At 33.0% G+C, this 18,142-nt stretch overlaps 2 protein-coding genes across 3 annotated transcripts; both read left to right on the forward strand.

Annotated features, from left to right (window-relative positions):
- Window positions 1-1,471: 1,471 nt before the first annotated feature.
- Window positions 1,472-4,435, forward strand: LOC106662817 (dnaJ-like protein 60). The gene is made up of 5 exons (XM_014387188.2): window positions 1,472-1,717; window positions 1,776-1,869; window positions 3,156-3,421; window positions 3,497-3,682; window positions 3,821-4,435. Exons 1-5 carry the CDS (start codon window positions 1,623-1,625, stop codon window positions 4,209-4,211), a joined length of 1,032 nt encoding a protein of 343 aa, XP_014242674.1. The 5' UTR covers window positions 1,472-1,622; the 3' UTR covers window positions 4,212-4,435.
- A 2,965-nt stretch (window positions 4,436-7,400) lies between these two features.
- Window positions 7,401-16,086, forward strand: LOC106662894. Of its 2 annotated transcripts, none has more exons than XM_014387334.1 (12): window positions 7,401-7,756; window positions 10,653-10,783; window positions 10,852-11,016; window positions 11,127-11,256; window positions 11,318-11,444; window positions 11,526-11,665; window positions 11,725-11,912; window positions 11,971-12,220; window positions 12,601-12,717; window positions 12,783-13,072; window positions 13,150-13,180; window positions 15,798-16,086. In XM_014387334.1, exons 2-12 carry the CDS (start codon window positions 10,661-10,663, stop codon window positions 16,022-16,024), a joined length of 1,788 nt encoding a protein of 595 aa, XP_014242820.1. In that variant the 5' UTR covers window positions 7,401-7,756; window positions 10,653-10,660; the 3' UTR covers window positions 16,025-16,086. The 2 variants fall into 2 exon arrangements, with proteins under 2 accessions (XP_014242820.1, XP_014242821.1); XM_014387335.2 differs by lacking the exon at window positions 7,401-7,756 and adding an exon at window positions 7,778-7,993.
- The last annotated feature ends 2,056 nt before the right edge of the window (window positions 16,087-18,142 follow it).

Genomic DNA, 18,142 nt, shown 5'->3' on the forward strand with positions numbered 1-18,142 from the left:
CATAAAATTAAACAGTTCCAGATATAATTATCAAAACAAGTTAATGTTTAATTTAACAAAAATATTGAGTTTTTTTTAAAAAATAAATATTTTGCAAAATTATTTACTGATATGTTTGATTTAGCAACATACATATATACAAGGAGATTGTAAAGTTAACTCATTCTTTTACATTTAATTAAATAAAAAATAAATATGGTACATAATAAATATTATGTTCATTGTATTATTTTTTATGGTAAATTTTATAATAGATATTTTAAAAGTTTATTTTTTTATCGTTTTTGTCTGTTTTATTTTTTTATTATTATGTCCCAATTGGTGTCCTTAAATACAAATGTAAAAGAATATTTTATTATAATGCCAAAAAAAACCACAAAACTATGTTATAAATTAAAAATTAGAGTTTTTGCTACATGCATCCCACATAATTGAAGCTTGTCATGCCTTGGCTTCTTACAGAGATGTGCAGGCATCCCACCGGATTTAAGAATGGTTCTCAAACACAGTAGCAAGTTTATAGTTCTCCTGTTACACTTTTTAGAGGACTTTTCTTTTACTTTATATAGATCTGTTTTGTTTTTCTGAGTGTGTGTATTTATTAGAGTGAGTGGTGAGCAGGTGTAGCAGTGTTAGGGTTGATGAAGGAATATTTATTAAAGTACTCTATCGATCCCAATTTAAATGAGCTTATTACTACAGTATATTGGTTGACAGAGGTATTCCCTCTATTTTGAGTACACCAGCAACTAACCAGAATGAGTGCAATGTGCATTATGTGAATGTATTTATTTGTGAAAATGTATTATCAATGTTAGTGAGTATTATGCTAGATTATATTTCGCATGCGTTGAAATGACTTTCTAAATCCCTGGAGCCTAACATGTTGGTTGGGAAGCGATGGTCTTCTGAGCATCTGGCTTAAGGGGAATACTAGCGATTCAACATGACAGGAGTAGGTGAATTCTGCTGATGTATAGATCCTAGGGAGTGACAATCCTTCTGGTCAAAAGTCCAATTATTGTTCTAATCTGTCATCGAAGAAAAGACAACCAACCAAAAAAAGGAAGAGACGTAGTAATTTAATTAGTTCTAATTATAAAAACGAGTTAATTTTTGTAACACATATAAGTTTATATTAAGCTCTTTATTTGAGTTAAAGAGGCTTTAGATTTGTTTTTTTAGATGTTTTAGTTTAAAAAAATTGCCTGGCTATGGCTAAAATTGAAACGTATATATTCAGTTTATGTCTTTTTCAAATATACACCTTTTTCAATAAGCATAAATTACAATGTTGGCAAAAATTTAAAGAAATGTTTTTAAAAATTCTATTTAATAAAAAATATGTTAAAGGTAATCCTATTCAATTGGTGCACCATGAAAACTCGGAAAATTACGTTTGAAACTCACTTTTCACTTTTTGTTGTTACTCTAGAGTTTGGCCAAGGCAGCACGTGTTGATATTTGATAAGAGATAACATATGGTAAAAATGATAAGCTTGTCGGCTAGACGTTCTTCTGGCAGAAGTACATATGGTTAAAACCAAAATTATGAGTTAAGGCAGCAATTTTCAAGTTTTCCTTTTAAAAAACCGACATTGAGAGTTGACCCAAATGTTGGGATGGCAATGTTTGTCGCTTTTGGCAGGAGAGTCAAAATCCCCCTGCAGCAGGATTTTCAATCCGGGTCCAAACGAATGCAGTGTTTCTGTACAAGGTATGCCAGTTGATTAAACAGCCCATCGAAACCCTGGACTCATGGTTTTTACATCTAGGTGCATAAGCCAGTCATATTACGATATACTTAAAGTACCCCAGACTTGTAGTTCTAAAGATGTCAGGGAGGCGTTCATCAATCTTTCAAAGAAGGTTTGTTTCTTTATAATCACTTCAATCAGTTTGATAAATGAATAAGATTCAGAGTAATTATCCTTTGATTCAAAAGCACAGAAATGCTAGAAAGAATTTTCTTTCATCAAGAGAGACCATGCAATGTTCAAATATCAAGAGAGTATTTTCAATCCTAAACTGACAAAATTCATATAAATAATGTAATTTTTGACAACCAAAACACTATTTTAAGTCTTATTCATCTCAGCATACACATAGACTTAGTAAAAAAAGGCTGCCTACCATCCTTAGTATTTGCCAAAATATCATACTTTCAATGTTAGAAGTATTGAACGCTTTTTCACTCTGGATCAAGGTATGGTCTTGAAGAAAAAAACGAATTCACTTGTTACTACCAAGCTTTTGACCTATTTTAACGGCATCATCAGGGCAAAACAATCTTAAATATGTCTACAGATTGACAGATCTCAAATTTCCTTGGAGACCGACTCAACCCTAACATTGCCAAGCTGTAGAGAATTTTTTTGAACTGTTTATGGATTTTTCAGACTTGTATAATAAGACTTAAAATGGCCAATATGACATAAATCTTTAGCGAGGTAGGCACAATGGCTGTGATCTGAGAGCTGTAATGCTAGAGCATGAATAATGGCTATGTTTCGTTGACTGGTTGATGCGCCGAACACGCCAGGGATTGATGGAACCACGGACAATCTCTCTTTGATTTTTCCTGACATCAGAAAGACTCGTTTGGTATAGAAATTTGAGGATGCACAGCTTTGTCAAACCTCTGTCAACATTCGCATCATACTTTTTTTTTCAACAGTGAGCTTTTCTTTTTGTTATTTTGTTAATGAAAGTTTTTTTATTTGTTAAAAAAAATGGGTTGAAGCACGGCTCTGCCGCATTTTTTTTCTTTCTCAATTTTTTAAATTCAAGTCCTTTTTTATAATTGTACTTAAAAGTCTTTATTTCTGTTCCTTTGCTACTATTCTTCAGACAGGGAAAGGTCATAGCACAGTATAGTGTGTCATAGAGCCAGTGACTTTTTTTAAGCATTCTGCAGAGCAATGCTTAGAAAAGTGGTTTTTCTCTCAAATTTATCCACAAGGCTGGAGTTAAATTCATAAATAGGTGCCAAAGGCTTGTCGGTGCACCAATTCACTAATTACAATGAACAGGTAAAGAGTTATATATTTCATTATTCGTTTATTTCATCTTCAATAAAATATCAACAATAATCTTTTTTTTCAGTCTTGAATGATAGAATTTTCATTTTTTTTAAATTACCTTTTGCGTTTTAGAACCATCCTGACAAACATCCCAATGATCCTTCAATGCATGAAAGATTCATACAGATAAATGAAGCTTACACCGTATTAATAAACCCAACATCGAGGAGGGCATATGATATGACTTTGAGCCATAGAAAGAAACTAGAGGCTCCTTACACTAGACCTAACTACCAGTATTATCAGTACAGTGCTTCTAACTACAATCAGTACCATCAAAATCAGCAAAATAAACGAAACCAGTATACTTATAACAGCAGCCAGAAAGCGAATTCATCGTATGCAGTTGTTTATTTTATATTATTGATAGTTTATTTATATTTTGTATAGATTAAAAATATATTATTTCTCAGGAATGCTTCAGATGATAGCTCAAGTTACTATTCTTACCAATGGGAAAGTGATGCGAGAACAAACACTGGTGAAAATAATACTTACAATGAAGTCAAAGGGGTTAAACGAATTTCAAATGCAATGTTTCTCTCGATTTTTTTGTTTATATCTTTCTTTACCTTTGGAATACAGATGATCGCCTTAAGGTAATCAAGTTTTACTATTAGAATATTACTACATACTATTAGAAAATTAAATAATCTGCCTTTGACATTGTGTTCTTTGTTTAAACAATTATTATTGTCATGCTTAGAACTTTTTTGTGTTTTTGTTTTCTGTTAAAGAAGTCATACAATTAAATCAAGAGAACAGATGTTAGAAAAGAGCCGTAGATACAGTATGATGCACGCAATGGCGAAGGAGAAAGTGAGATTATATGGGAGTAAACATCAAATCGAGATGCTAAAACGGTCATTGTCGTCAACCTTTGATGTTTCTGAATCTGATGAAGATCTGCTTTACGGAGTGGCCGCGCAAGAAGAAAGGACATGTTCTGAAAACACAAACCAACAGCAGGTGGCTCCAGTTCTCAACACTGTAGATGCTGAGAGCGACAGTCAAGTACTGCCTCCTCCCGAGGCAGTACCACAGCCAAAACCATGCCCTGAGAACACTTGTAAAAAATGTAAAAAGGCTAAGGTTAAATTTGAAAGTCAACCCCAGAGTATGTCATAATAAATTCTATCTACACATTTATAAAAATCCTTAAAAAAAAAAAAAAAATGTTTTGCCTTTCCTTGTAAATAAATTGTCATTAAATAGTTATACATAAACATTTTTATTTTTTAAACTATAAGATTGTTATTAAAGTTGATTGTGTTACTATTATATATTGTTTGCGTGATTTCAAAAATAATATAATACTCAAATAAAACAAAATTTTAATATGTGATCAAAAATATGATTTTGGTGTGTAATTGAACTTAGAACATTAATTCCCTTTAATCTTGTGATCATACTAGTCTCATTCAATTATTTTCATAATTATTATATAAAAAAATTATTATAGAATAAAAAAAAATTTATTTTTCACTGCGTCTTGTTCATAACGATAATGGTTCCTGAGGTAATTATAATTTCCACAGGCTTAACAAGAAAATATTTGTTTTTCAATTATGTTTTAAAAATTTAAAACATTGATTATAATATGAAAGTTGTGCTCATTTTGGAAAAACACCATGAACTGGAGTGCCTGCACAAAACAGTGGTTGTGGTCTGGTTACCTGGAAGCATAGGTCTGGAGGATGCTATGATATGGTAAAAAAAGGATACTAGGAAGCAGGATTTGCGCTCTCCAGGCACTGTAGCCTTCTGGCTTATTGTACCTTCCTAGTTCCTTAGTTCAGTGCAATAGACTCAATCCTTCTCCTTAGAAGTATCAGTTCATTGACTGTCGCTGCTGCAATTTGATTCCCTAAGTTAGGTTAAATCTCCTTTGAACTGTTGCATCGCATTTGAAGGTGATATGAGTGGCTGTTTCTTCCTCCTCATTACAAAATCTGCAAATGGGATCATCGTTGTATATACCCATGTTGTGTAGAGGTTTTCTCAGATGCCGGTTAGTAGTCCTACCACTCATCTGAGTTTGGCCCTCTCCAATTGCAACAATGCTTTTGCCAGTCTTGGTGAGGATTGTTTCACCATAAGTTTACTATGTCTAGCACTACTAGAGTTTATCCACTTCTTTTGTTTTGTTTGGATCCATTCTGCGATGGAGGATTCTATATTTGTTTTTGTTATCCCAAGTATAGGTTCAGGGCTTATGTATGGTCTTGCAGATCCTCACCTGGTCAGACTGTCTGCTTTGTCGTTACCCAAAATTCCCCTGTGCCCTGGCACCCAAGATATCATCAGGTTGTTGTGTTTCCCCAGGTTTTGAAGATTTTGGATACATTCACTGACTAATTTTGATGTAATTCTTTTACATGCCAATGCTTTAATGGCTGCTTGGCTATGTGATCTTATGAGGATTTTTTTGCCAGTGTAACCTCTTTTAAGATTTTGCAGGGCACAAGCGTTGATGGCATGTGTTTCTGCTTGAAAGACCGAAGTGTACTTCCCTAATGAGTTTGATTGCTCATGTTTTGGCTTGTACAGAAAAGGAGTTTTGGAGCCATCTGTAGGTCTGGAGAGTAATGTAAGGGCAGAAAAGGCAGCTAAGACTAGGACATTCCAACATCTGGACTTAACCCTCGCGATCAGGCCCTTGACGCTAAAAACTCAATAAAAACAAAAGAATATGACAGCATCGGTGGGCCAGATTTTTTTTTTTTCTTTTGATTAAAATAAAGAAGTTGTAAAACCCAATTTTACACTAATAAAAAGGCAAAAAAATCAAATCATACACATAAAAAAGAGACAATAAACATATTGAACAACCATCCAAAGCAGAAAAATAGAATTTAGAACTTTGGAATTTTTCGTTCTTATTAGGTTAAAGTTTTTTTGACTGTGTTTCATGTCGATATTTTGCCCAATTATTCTGCTTTGGTTGTTTTGTTTTATTTTTCTTTCTTTTTGTACTTTTTATTAAGTAAGTTGGTAAATAAATTTTGTCCAGGACTAAAAGGTGAATTACCAGAGTAGCCCCACTTCCCCTTTTTCACCAGCAATTGTTTCCCATTTCGCCTAAATTTCTGCATTTTGGTTTTATGTAAATACAGAAAAGGGTATACTGCTAGAAAACTGAGTAAAAAAAAGTTCATATGAAATTTTACAAGTTCCACTGAAAATCTTTCTATGTTGATGTTGCAAATTTAGTTTCTTTAACATTTTAAATTTAGCTGTTTTCAAAGGATTTATTTTTTTCCCAAAAATTAAATTGAAAGTTCTAGAAAGTAGAAGAGTGCCTTCTTAAAGAAAATGTTGCACTTTTAAATACTTTTTTTTTAACTTCCTCAAAAATAAATAGTTCAAGAGCTGAGTAGATTCATGAAAACTTGTTGCATTTAGCAGCACCTGATAAACTTTATCGTACAAGTAGTGAATCACACTGTACATTACATTCTAGACCATTTTTCTTAAATGCTCCATGTCAACAGACCATAATTTGTGATGTTCATAGATTCAAATTGAGGTTCCACTTATCACAATACTTTTCTAAAACTCTTATTAAAAGCTGCAGAGATGCGGTATGGGCCAGCAACACTATGTCGTAGACATTACTGTCCTTATTTTTCGCCTGTTAATTATTACTCCTCCACACAATTCGTCCTTGAATATTGAAAACAGTACAGGACCGATCAAGCAACCTTGTACATATCGCATGCAAACTCAGCCATCAGACCTTCTTTTTCCGAAATTCCAGCACCTGATTCCGCATAATAACTTTTGTGGATATTCATATTTTTGTCTTTATTTAAAAATATTTAAAAAACAATTCTTTATTAATTTGTTTTAAAATTTCCTTTTTTTACTTTTGTGGTTTTTTTTTACATTATTGGATGTCTTGGAATTTATACCAATCTGCAATCACAGAAAATTCCTTTTTTAAACCAATATCATGACAAAAGAATATTGGTATTTTACATTTGCGTTTTTTAATTTTTTTTCTTATTAACTCATAATAATGAAAGAGTTACAAAAACAATAAGGATAATAAGAAAAAAATGAAAATTATTAATATTTGTTTGTGATGATATTGTTTTATGAAAGAAATTTTTTGCAGTTTTTGATGATAGGTCCCGAAATCCAATAATACCGAACCACCAATAATGTAAAAAAATAATAGTAATAATAATACATAATAATAAAAAATAAATTAAAATCGATGTTGTCCTTGTGATGTCACAAATCTCTTATGGATAAATTGTGTGTTTTTTAACAAACACAATAATTCTATTGGATAATATTCAAAAAGAGAATAAACTTATTAAAATAATAGTTTTAGTTATTTTTGTTGAGAAAATAGCTAAAGATTGTCTCTTGATCGATCAAAAGATCAATCATTTTATTTCTTTGATTTTCTCTTTTGAGGTTGACGTTGTTACGAGGTTTAACAATTATTATTTCAACCGTGTAAATCCTACCGTTTCGAATTTCTTTCTTTTCCTCTGTCGATCCTTGTTTGACCAAAATTGGCCAACTGTCCACAAAATCGATTCGAAACTTAGTTCCGACAGCCTGCGCATGCTTTGTACAATCAGACAACCGATGGAAGAGAAAAAGCGGGAATGGAAAGAAAAGTACATTATGTGGCGGCTGGCTGTTTCATCTGTCGTGTGAGTATCAAACATGATTATTTATTTTGATGTGTAAGCCGTTACTATTTTCTCTGATGCCTCGTACTAGTTGGCTTAAATTTGTTTAATACAACTGCACCTAAATGGCAAGTTCATTGCAACTTAACATACAACTATGATCATCACCTTCAGAGCATGGAACAAGACTATACTTGATGATATGTATCAGGTTCGACTGATGACAGCTGGTCAAATTATCTGGTTTTGGAGAAAGATGTAGGTGCAATGAATGTCCCTAAATTGGAAATGTAACTTTTTCTCTACATCAAATGTTTTTCTAAATACTACACGAGAAATTATTATTTTTTAAATCTGCGAGATTATAGGTGCTGGTGTTTAATAAAATTGTACAAATTGTGGGGATTATGACAGTGATGAGTAGCCTGTGCTGAGACAACGCCTGAACCATTGCGGCCACCAACTTCCAACCTATTGACTATTTATAATAATTATCTTTACTTATTTTTATTATGTTACATGTACTCAATTTATTATTATTTAACATATTTTTACACTATCAACTATGATAAATACAGCCATAAACTCCTTACGACTAATTTGGGTTTTTGGAACAGTTATGCCCGGTTCACACGGAGGCGATCGGTATCGAGGAGACGGTTGTTCAGACGGGGGGGACTGACAGGCGACTCGTAGGGTTAGGGATAAAATCGACTTACTGCACTTCGACCTCCATAGATCTACTGTGCTCCCCTGTTTTTTATAACTCACTTGTCAGCTTTAGGTTATTAATCAGCCTCCATAGCTTTGCCAGCGACTGTAGGATCTTGCTTGCGGTTTTTTGGTCCTTGTTGCAAGAACCTGCATCTTCACAGAAACATAGAATGTGATCTGCTGTCTCCTATCTGCACAGTGGTTTTTTTTGTCTGTACTCTTATCCAGTGCATATGCTTTCTTAAGTGGCAATGTCCTGACAGGAGTCAACCAGAATTGTGATTCAGTTCTATGAATCTCTTCGCATGTCTCATACTGTGGTAGTGTTCCATTTTAAGATGTATCCTGGGGACCGCGGTAGCCGAGTGGTTAGCATGAGAGACTCTCATGCCGTGGTCGTGGGTTCGATTCCCACCATCGCCTCTGGCCCTTTTTTCACGAACCTCCCCCCCAATTTGAACACACATATAAGAATTCGTCACCATGGCTAATATGCATAGATCATAACACCAAAAAAAAAAAAAAAAAAAATTATCCTCTTTTGTGGCAGGATGCTAAGCCATAGTACGGTTCGGGACCCAGAGAGTCCATATTGGCCCCATCTTTGGCCAACATGTCAATCTTTTTGTTGCCTCTGTGCTCCGAGTGCCCAGGGACCCATGAGGTGACTGATATGAGATAGCGATTTTTAGTCGCTTGGGTGGTTCGATCACTTGATACTTTTTCTATATGAAGGTGACTGTCGAGACATTGCACAGCATGGTGTCATTCACACAGTTCATACTATCAGGTAGATTGCTCTGTCCGACTCTTATTTTCATACTATTCAAATTATAAATGGTTTATTGCCAATACCACTCTGTGGGTTTTGAACAGAAGAATTCTGAAACTCCGTGTTGAACCTCTTCCTGAGTTTTTTAAAAAAACAAGACAGAAACAAAACATGAATTTAGTTGCTGGTTAGGGATGGTGGAAAGGTATGGTTGAGATGGGAGGTTGGTGTCCGAGTGGATCAAGGTCATGATAGCTCAGGTGGTAGAGCAGCGGCGTATCAAGCCGAAGATCGTGGGTTCGAATCCCGCTCGTGACACTGACTTTTTTATCTCAACTAAAAACCTACAAATTAATTGAATACATTATTCTGAGAAAAATAAAATAAAAATTTAAATGATAATGTAGAAAAAAATAATGTAAAATGAACAGCCTGCTCTCGGTAAGTTTAACTTGTGCTTGAGAGCAGGAGTCATGAGCTTACAAATAGCTCTATACAGTACAAAATGAATANTGACTATAGACAGTTTATGCAATTTTTTAAATAATTATTTTATTAGTACATGACTTTTAAAAATTTCTCTTCTTTAATTATGTTAAAAAAAATTCAATTGATTATAAGAGGGAAAGGAATTTATATCAATTTTGTTTTGATATATGAATCCGTCTTATATGTATTATTATAATGCATGGGATTGTTTATTTTAGGAAGTTTATTTTAGTAGTGTAATTCACTGAATTAAAAGTTTTCCCTTGAAGATACTGAGCCATGGACTAGAACAGATAATAGTTGCAAAGTCTGGACTCTAAGCAGGGTGAAGGAGAAGCTCAATTCCGTCCAATTCTGTAATTTTTTGTTTTGTGCAAGAAGAACTGTGTGGTCAGGTGTTATCTTGTTGAAATAAAACCAGATTTCTATGTACTAATGATGGGTTACGCTGGGTCCAAACATACATTTTTTGTAACTGCTTACAATAAAGTTTTCTTCTAGAATGAACTTATAATGAATTATTCTCATATTCAAACACATTTTGGCATTGCACCATCTTCAGTGTGGAACTATGCTGGTCCACCATTGTTTGTATTTTTGTTTAATTCCTTTTTGTTGATTGTTGATTCAGTAAAGATTATAATATGTGTGGTGTTTAGTGACCGTCAATGATTATTTGGAGATGGCGAGGTGCGGTCTGGTGTGACGTAGGTTTTAGAAAAACATTTTATCATGCCAACATTTCAATCTTTATTGACATCATCTTCAGGGCCTGGGATTTATAAACATTGTTTAAATTTTACAAATACTTGTAAGATAATGCTAGAAAATTTTAGATAAAAAAAATGAATTTATACAATGCTAGAATTTTGATTGTATTATATGTATGGATTATATAAAGTTAAATAGTATACAGTTGTGAAATTATTGTTTTGCCTTCAGGTGAATTTATGTTAAAAAGCAAAATGGCTGAATTGTGGCGAGATAAGGAAATTCAGGTGCTCTTAATGCAACTAACTCTTCTTAACGAGACTTATCCATTACCACATGAACTTGAGCATATATTCAAACAGGTGCATTTTCTGGAAATCCATTTAAACTTGGGAATTGTTCATTAGACTTTTTCTTTTCCCCTATTTAGCCCGTTTTGACAAATGAATTGACATCTTCACACATCATCTACTACCTTTGTACAGTAATAAATAGAAACGAATTTAACAAACTGATAACTTGGCCATTGAAGGACAATTTAAGCAAGTCAAAGTTCAGGATTGGACTAAGAAAGTTCATAATTTTAATAAATAAGGTAAGTTGCTATTGCTGTTTTTTTCAGTGATGCCATATACCCTAATTTCATAGTAGAGAATTAAAATTTCATACTTGAAAATTCATTCTATATAAATGTTAATATTTTAGAGCCAAGGAGATGTCAAATTACCACTGATATTACAAACTGTACTCATGAAACCAAAAAGCTCGCAATACATATCATTTATATTTGAGCTGGCATCATGCACTTTTGAATATTATCTAATAAACAAGTTAGGTAATAATCGTAAACACAACTTGGTGTGTTCTTTTCTTTTAATAACTTCTTTTTGTTTTAGACATTTACAACATTCCAAAGCTTCCTCTAGATGACTACCCAGATGTTTTTTTGATGAAAATGCAGAGTAGTATTTACTCTTATGCCACTGAAAAAGTAAAAGAAAATAGTAAATTATGTGTATTAGAGTAGGTATTAGATTAATAACTAATTATTTCCCAGTTTCATATATTTAATACTTATTAATTTTATTATGCAATTGAATTTAGTAAGCTTAAATCTGAGAACCAACTTTTGGACGAAAACCTTGAGCGAGCTACTTCTGAATTGTTAACACTACTTGCAGATAGAATTCCTAATGTTAGTGAATCTAGTCTTAACACTGATGCATCATATGACGCATTGATGAGTAAGTTTTATCAAATTGTCAATCATTATCAGCCTTATCACCTTATAATTGTGTATTAGATTGGGAAAATGAGATTAAACAATTGAAACAAGAAAGGCTGAAATTACAAGACCAGTTAGAAGATGGACTAAGGAATTTAAACGATTTAAAAAGCTTCAACAGAAGAAACGTATTGTGCATAGATGGAATTGACCTTTGCGTTAAATTCAACAAAATCGTTTTACCAAGAGTGTGCCAGAATAAAAATGTCCGTATTCCTTTTATTGCGTCTATTTGAATTAAATTCATTCGATTATGTTTTATAGGTAAAACTTATCATAAACGGCAAAGTATCTCTGGAGGGCATCTTGGCCGCAGAAGAATTAATCCTCCAAATGATATGCCAGCTAATCTCTTTTTCTGATACTTCCAGTTTTTCAGATTTACAGCCAAAGTTAGAATCGGAGTTGGAAAATATAAAAGGCTTGACATCAAGTTTGGCAGAAATTTATGATTTGTTCAGAAGCAGGATCAACCAAATACAGAATAATTCGTTGAAATTGTTTCATGAAATTAGTAAGATGTTACAGATTAAAACATTATCTGTGTCTTGATTATTCCCAATGGGCCTAGTTTTGCCTATTCTCGTTGGTTTTATTTGTCGTCGTGCATATTTTTTTGGCATTGCACATTGTTCAGTGATTATTTTGTAAGTTTGTAAATAAAACAATAAAAAGAAAATAGCAAAACCCTGTTATAATCTAAAAAATTCTAAAAACATATAATGACCAAAACATGTACATGCAAACCAACTACTGAAGATGGCAAAAATGCCAAAAGGTATCTAAGGAAGAAAGCTAGTGCTCATAGGCAGAAGACTACTTGGGAATGATTTAATTACCTTCCAAACCTCACCAGGTTTGACTATATAATGCAATTATTTATTATTATTTCAGAAGAGAATAGTGATACGAGTAATCAGAGGCTTTCTTTATTGTGTAAAAGCTTCAATTTAGAATTGGAAAATGAAGGAGATGATTGCAGTCTTAATCTTTCATCCATCACAAATGGAGGTTGAACATTTTTCATAAATAATACACTTTGTGTTGTAATATTAATATGTTGTTGGATTTTTCAGGCATGTTGGAGTTTTTAAAAGAAACGAAGCAAAAATTGCTTGAAGACAAATCGCAAAGCGGCCAACTTTCAGATATTGAAAATTTATCATCGGTCCAGTCTGACAAAGTTGGGACGCATAGTAGCGAAGTGTCACAACATTCAGCCGTAGACTCATTTAATTGTAACGAGGTATCAAATAAAACAAGAAAGTGGAAACTGAGCAATTTGCAGAACAGCTGTACTTCTCCTCTCGCCAGGTCTGTTTTAGAGAAGCAAACCTGGGATTCTCCTTTATCATCGACAATTCAAGTAATATTTTTATTTTTATTTAATTGATATAAAACAGCGTATAAATTGTGTGCGATGTATTGTTAACTTTTTTCTAGCAACCTCTTCAATCTTCATCACCACTGTCATGTAAGTTTTTGACTAAGATTCAGAGTTTATATTTTTTTTGTTTTACATTAACAAGGGGGTGACCAGGTTTCTGTGACAAGGATTTGGACCAAACCAAAATTTTTAGTTACTTGTGGAGAGATTAGTGACCGTTAATTGATAGTTATTCAGATATCATGAGATGCGGTCAGGTGTGACGTAGGTTTCAGAAAAACATTTTCTTTATCGTGCTAACATTTCGATCTTTTATTGAGATCATCTTCAGGGCCTGGGATTTACAAACAATGTTTACATTTAAGAAATACATTTAGGATGTGGAAAAGTGAATTTATACAATGCAAAATATATATTATATTCAAACAAAGTATTTCTACTCACTCAAAGTGTTTGTCTTCTGTGTAATTGTGCCATCCTTCCGTGTCGTGTTGAGAGTGCCAGTGAGATTTTGCTGTGTTATGTTTATATATGTTTGGTTTTGAAGGGGTGGGGAAGGAAGTAGGGATAGAAAAGACATTTTTGTATAAGGCGTCGGCTTCTTTGAAGTGAAAAAAGCCGACAAAGGGGAACAATGTGTTGGTAATAGTTTGGCCAGATTATCCTTTCAGGATTATATGGAAAGGGGATAAATAGGAAAAGGAAAGCTAAATTGTTGGAAAATTAGACTATGTGAAAAGTATTTGATGTGTGGAATGTATTGTAATGATATATGTATGTTATATATATTATATTTGATTAATGATGTTGGCGTAGCTGCAACTGAGTTTACGTTTATCTGTTCTGTAATTGATGCTGTGTTTATCTCTGTTGATATAAACCATTTCTAAGAAATTACGTTTATATTTGTTGTGTTCTGTATGTAATATTTTTGGATTTTTGAAGTCAAAATTGTGTTGGTGTTCAAAGTGGTGGGTAGCGAGTGCTGTAGGATTTTGCTTGTGTGTTTTGCAATCGTAGATATGTTGCTTTACTCTCTTGTCCAGATATTGGGATGTAAGACCGATGTAAGTTGCCGGACAGTTTATCTTGTAGATTATGTCAGATTTATATGTTATTGGTGTGGGATCTTTAACTTTGGAAAAAAGTGTTTGGATTGTTTTATAATTTTTGAAAGCTATTTTGAAGTTATCGGACGAGAGAAATGTGTTTAATTTATGTGACAGGCCTTGAATAAATGGTATGGAAATGTATGCTTGTTTGTTTGTATTTGATATACTTAATGTAGTATTATTAGTAATAGTGGAATGTGTTAGTGTTGAGTTGTAGTTGTTGATTATTCCGTTAATTATGTGCTTAGGGTAGAGATTGTTATGGAGGATCTGTTTGTATATCTTTATGTTCTTGTGGTGAAATGGTTCATGGCTCAGGGTAATCATTCTGTGAAGTAACCCTTTGGCCGTGTTTATTATGGTATGAAGAGGATGGTGAGATTTAAAGTTGAGGTAGCGATCTGTTTCTTGGTTTTTGGTACCAATCTGTGATTAATGTGCCATCTGGTTGTTTTATTACAAGTCCCTCCAAAATCCAACGCATATAAACTTAAAACAGCAATATCGCACTGGCACTCTCAACACGACACGCAAGAATGGCACAATTACACAGAAGACAAACACTTTGAGTGAGTAGAAATACTTTGAATATAAAAGATATTTTGCATTGTAGCTAATCTAGCTGAATTTGCTTCTAAAAAATAAATAAATTAAAATTAAAATAATGTTAGGCGTGAAATGACCTTAACGTTAAAACGCCCTTAAAAATTAACAATAGTAATAATTACAATTAATTAAGGTTTTTAGTTGAGATAAAAAAGTCAATGGCACGAGCGGGATTCGAACCCACGATCTTCGGCTTGATATGCCGCTGCTCTACCACTTAAGCTATCGTGACCTCGATCCACTCGGAAAAATGGCAAATTCAAAAGGTGCGGTTGAGATGAGAAGTTGGTGTCCGAGTGGATCGAGGCCACGATAGCTGAAGTGTTAGAGTAGTGGCACATCAAGCCGAAGATCGTGGGTTCGAATCCCGCTCGTGCCATTGACTTTTTTATCTCAACTAAAAACCTTAATTAATGGTAATGTATTAATTGTTCAAACAGATCACGAAATTAGTGAAAATAATAATAATAACTATTATTTATTTCATTATTGATGAGTAAAGTTTTTGAAACACAAAAACAGCAAAAATTACTTGTTTTTTTTTAATTGTTGAACCAAATCATATTAACTATTAAATACTATAATGTTAAAACAATACATAAATATTGCCTTTTGAAAGAAAAAAGTAACATTATTTCCAATATTTTATCAAGAAAAACTTACTTTTCTCCAATGTGTAGTATTTCCTTTTCCTAGAAAAGTTTGGCACATTGAATTTGGAAACGACTAAAGCTACATTGAAACAAAATCGAAAGCAAAAATGTGTTTTGTGCTCTAAAGGTGGCAATATAACGAAAAAGCTTGGAAAACTAGAACGCTTCATGGCTTGTGTACATGTCAACCACATGGCTGGTTAGGCCTCTTTGACCTTCATGCTGAGCACTGAACATCTAAAAAATATTATTAATTGTGTTTTTACATTTTTGTTATCTACAGCGTTAAAAAAATCACTAAATAAACTTTACAAACAAACGTAACATTTACAGATAATGGTTATATACAGAGCGAATCATTAAAAAACATGATTGAAACTGATGAATCCTTTGAGAAAAGCATAAACAACTCATTTTGGGAAGAGTCGAACGACACTGAAGAATCAGATGGCAGCTTCGTGAAGTTTCCACCTGCTGTCCCACTGTCAGGTAGACTTTCTCTTACAAAGATAATAAACAAGTACCAAGACATAAAGAGAAGAATAATAATGAATGATTAAAAAGTTAAATATTAAAAAGGTTGTTGTATTGTATTGTTAAAAATAAAGGATTTAAAAAATTATGTATGTCAAGTATAGAAAATATTTATTCCTTTTGGAATCACAAAAGAGAAATAATGAAAAAGGAATCAAGGAAAGCTGGTGAGGAGGGTTGGGCTCTCAAACTCAGCTCAAAACTGCTCGAACTGTCGACCACAGTTAGTCCAGGAATGCCGTCTCAACTTTTATGTTCGAAATTTAAATCTCCTATTCCTTTCTTTCCATTGAGGCATCAATAGATCCAAACAGGCAGTGGCCTCTTCAGACTCCCTGATTCAGTTACACTATCAGTATTGTTGAAATTATTTATTATTTTTAAATAAATTTGTATTTAACTATAAACCTGTGTTATTTTATTCTTTTTGTGCTGTTGTTATTGTTGTCATATTTTTAACAGATGAAAAAGTTTCTCTTATTTTTTAGGAGGTTTTAATGAAAAATTAGTTTTGGTAACTTGTACCATTTTGAAGAATATTTTATTTCTTAAATCCATTATATTTCGTGGTCCGATTGACCAAAGAACTTCTTTCAATTAATTAATCTTTATGTACGGTATTGGTTGAAGTGAAAAGTCAGTGTCCCGAGCGGGATTCGAACCCACGACCTTCGGCTCAATATGCCTCTGTTCTAACCACTTGAGCTATCGTGACTTCAATCCACTCGGACACCACCTCCTACTTCAACCTACATTTCAAATTTTCCTTCTTTTTGCCATTTTTCAAAATTTTATTTCTTAAGTTATACTTATATACATTTTAATAATTTTTAACTATTGTTTCAAACAAAATTGAAAACAATGAATTGCCGAAGTGGCTAGTGGTTTTTGATTTGATATGAAACTAATTTTTCATTGGCCTTTTGGGGGCACGTGATAAGATAGCTCGTTCGAGCTTGTATGCTCCCCACATTCAGTGATGAGTTCCTCATCCTGATTTGTGTGACGTAGGTTTAGAAAAACATTTTCTTTATCGTGCCAATGTTTTGATCTTTCACCAATTTTCGTGGTCCGCTTGACCAATTAATATCTTTCAATTAATTAAGGTTTTTTAGTTGAGATAAAAAAAGTCAGTGTCACGAGCGGGATTCAAAGTTTTGATCTTTATTGAGATCATCTTCAGGTCATGGGATTTATAAACATTGTTTAAATTTTACAAATACATGTAGGATGTTAAATAAAAAGGCACGATAAAGAAAATGTTTTTCTAAAACCTAATAATCATTAACTAATGGTCACTAAACACCACATATTTATTAATAATGTTGCTGAAGTTCTCATAATGTTAATATCTTGCTCTGTGCTGATGACATCAACAAATTGTACGTGTAGTCACAAATGCTGAAGACAATACTTCAAATTGTCTTTAATAATTTTATTGAGTTATATTTTCTTTGGTGATTGATCAGCCTTCTGAGTTTAAATATATTTTTTTTTTTCCAAAAGGTAAATCGGGGATAATAAATAAGGTAGATCGGGCCTTTTTTCCTAGCCTCATCCCTGATCTACCTTTTGGAAAGAAAAAAATATATTTATTGAGTTATGTTCAAAAGATGACCTTTTTGTATTCACACATTAAGTCAAAGTGTTGCTTCCCATTTGTTGCATGCGAGGTTTTTTTTTCACAAGTGTTTTTCATTTTATTTTTCTATGTTGCATGCAAGTCAACTGGTTTATTTATTTATTTTTTAATTATTATTTTGAATCAATCAGCCCAATCAATTGGGCACTGACAAACTTTACTTAATAGATTAGTTGGGGAAAAGTCCACATCATTTCTACATTATCGTCAACTTCTTTATATATTATGTGCTCAACCAGAAGACAAATGACAGGGCTTTGAAGATATCTGAGTATATTCAATATTATTGCAAATTCACTATTTTCGTGGTCCGCTTGACCAATTATCATTCAATTAATTAAGATTGTAAGATGAGATAAAAAAGTCAGTGTCATGAGCGGGATTCGAACCCACGACCTTCAGCTTGATATGCCACTACTTTACCACTTGAACTATCATGACTTAGAGCACTAACTTCCCATCTCAACCACACCTTTTTGAGTTTTCCCTCCTTTTTGACATG

Source organism: Cimex lectularius, unplaced genomic scaffold (assembly GCF_000648675.2).
Source record: "Cimex lectularius strain Harlan isolate CLEC.00 unplaced genomic scaffold, Clec_2.1 scaffold84, whole genome shotgun sequence".
Lineage (NCBI taxonomy): Eukaryota > Metazoa > Arthropoda > Insecta > Hemiptera > Cimicidae > Cimex > Cimex lectularius.

Excerpts from the sequence above, each read along its gene's own strand:
- LOC106662817 (XM_014387188.2), top strand. The coding sequence starts at position 1,623 with ATGGCAATGTTTGTCGCTTTTGGCAGGAGAGTCAAAATCCCCCTGCAG. Across the intron at positions 1,718-1,775 it reads ATGCAGTGTTTCTGTACAAG|GTGCATAAGCCAGTCATATT; the intron begins GTATGCCAGTTG and ends TTTTACATCTAG. Across the intron at positions 3,683-3,820 it reads ATACAGATGATCGCCTTAAG|AAGTCATACAATTAAATCAA; the intron begins GTAATCAAGTTT and ends TTTCTGTTAAAG.
- LOC106662894 (XM_014387334.1), top strand. The coding sequence starts at position 10,661 with ATGTTAAAAAGCAAAATGGCTGAATTGTGGCGAGATAAGGAAATTCAG. Across the intron at positions 13,073-13,149 it reads CTTTATCATCGACAATTCAA|CAACCTCTTCAATCTTCATC; the intron begins GTAATATTTTTA and ends ACTTTTTTCTAG. Across the intron at positions 13,181-15,797 it reads ATCTTCATCACCACTGTCAT|ATAATGGTTATATACAGAGC; the intron begins GTAAGTTTTTGA and ends TAACATTTACAG.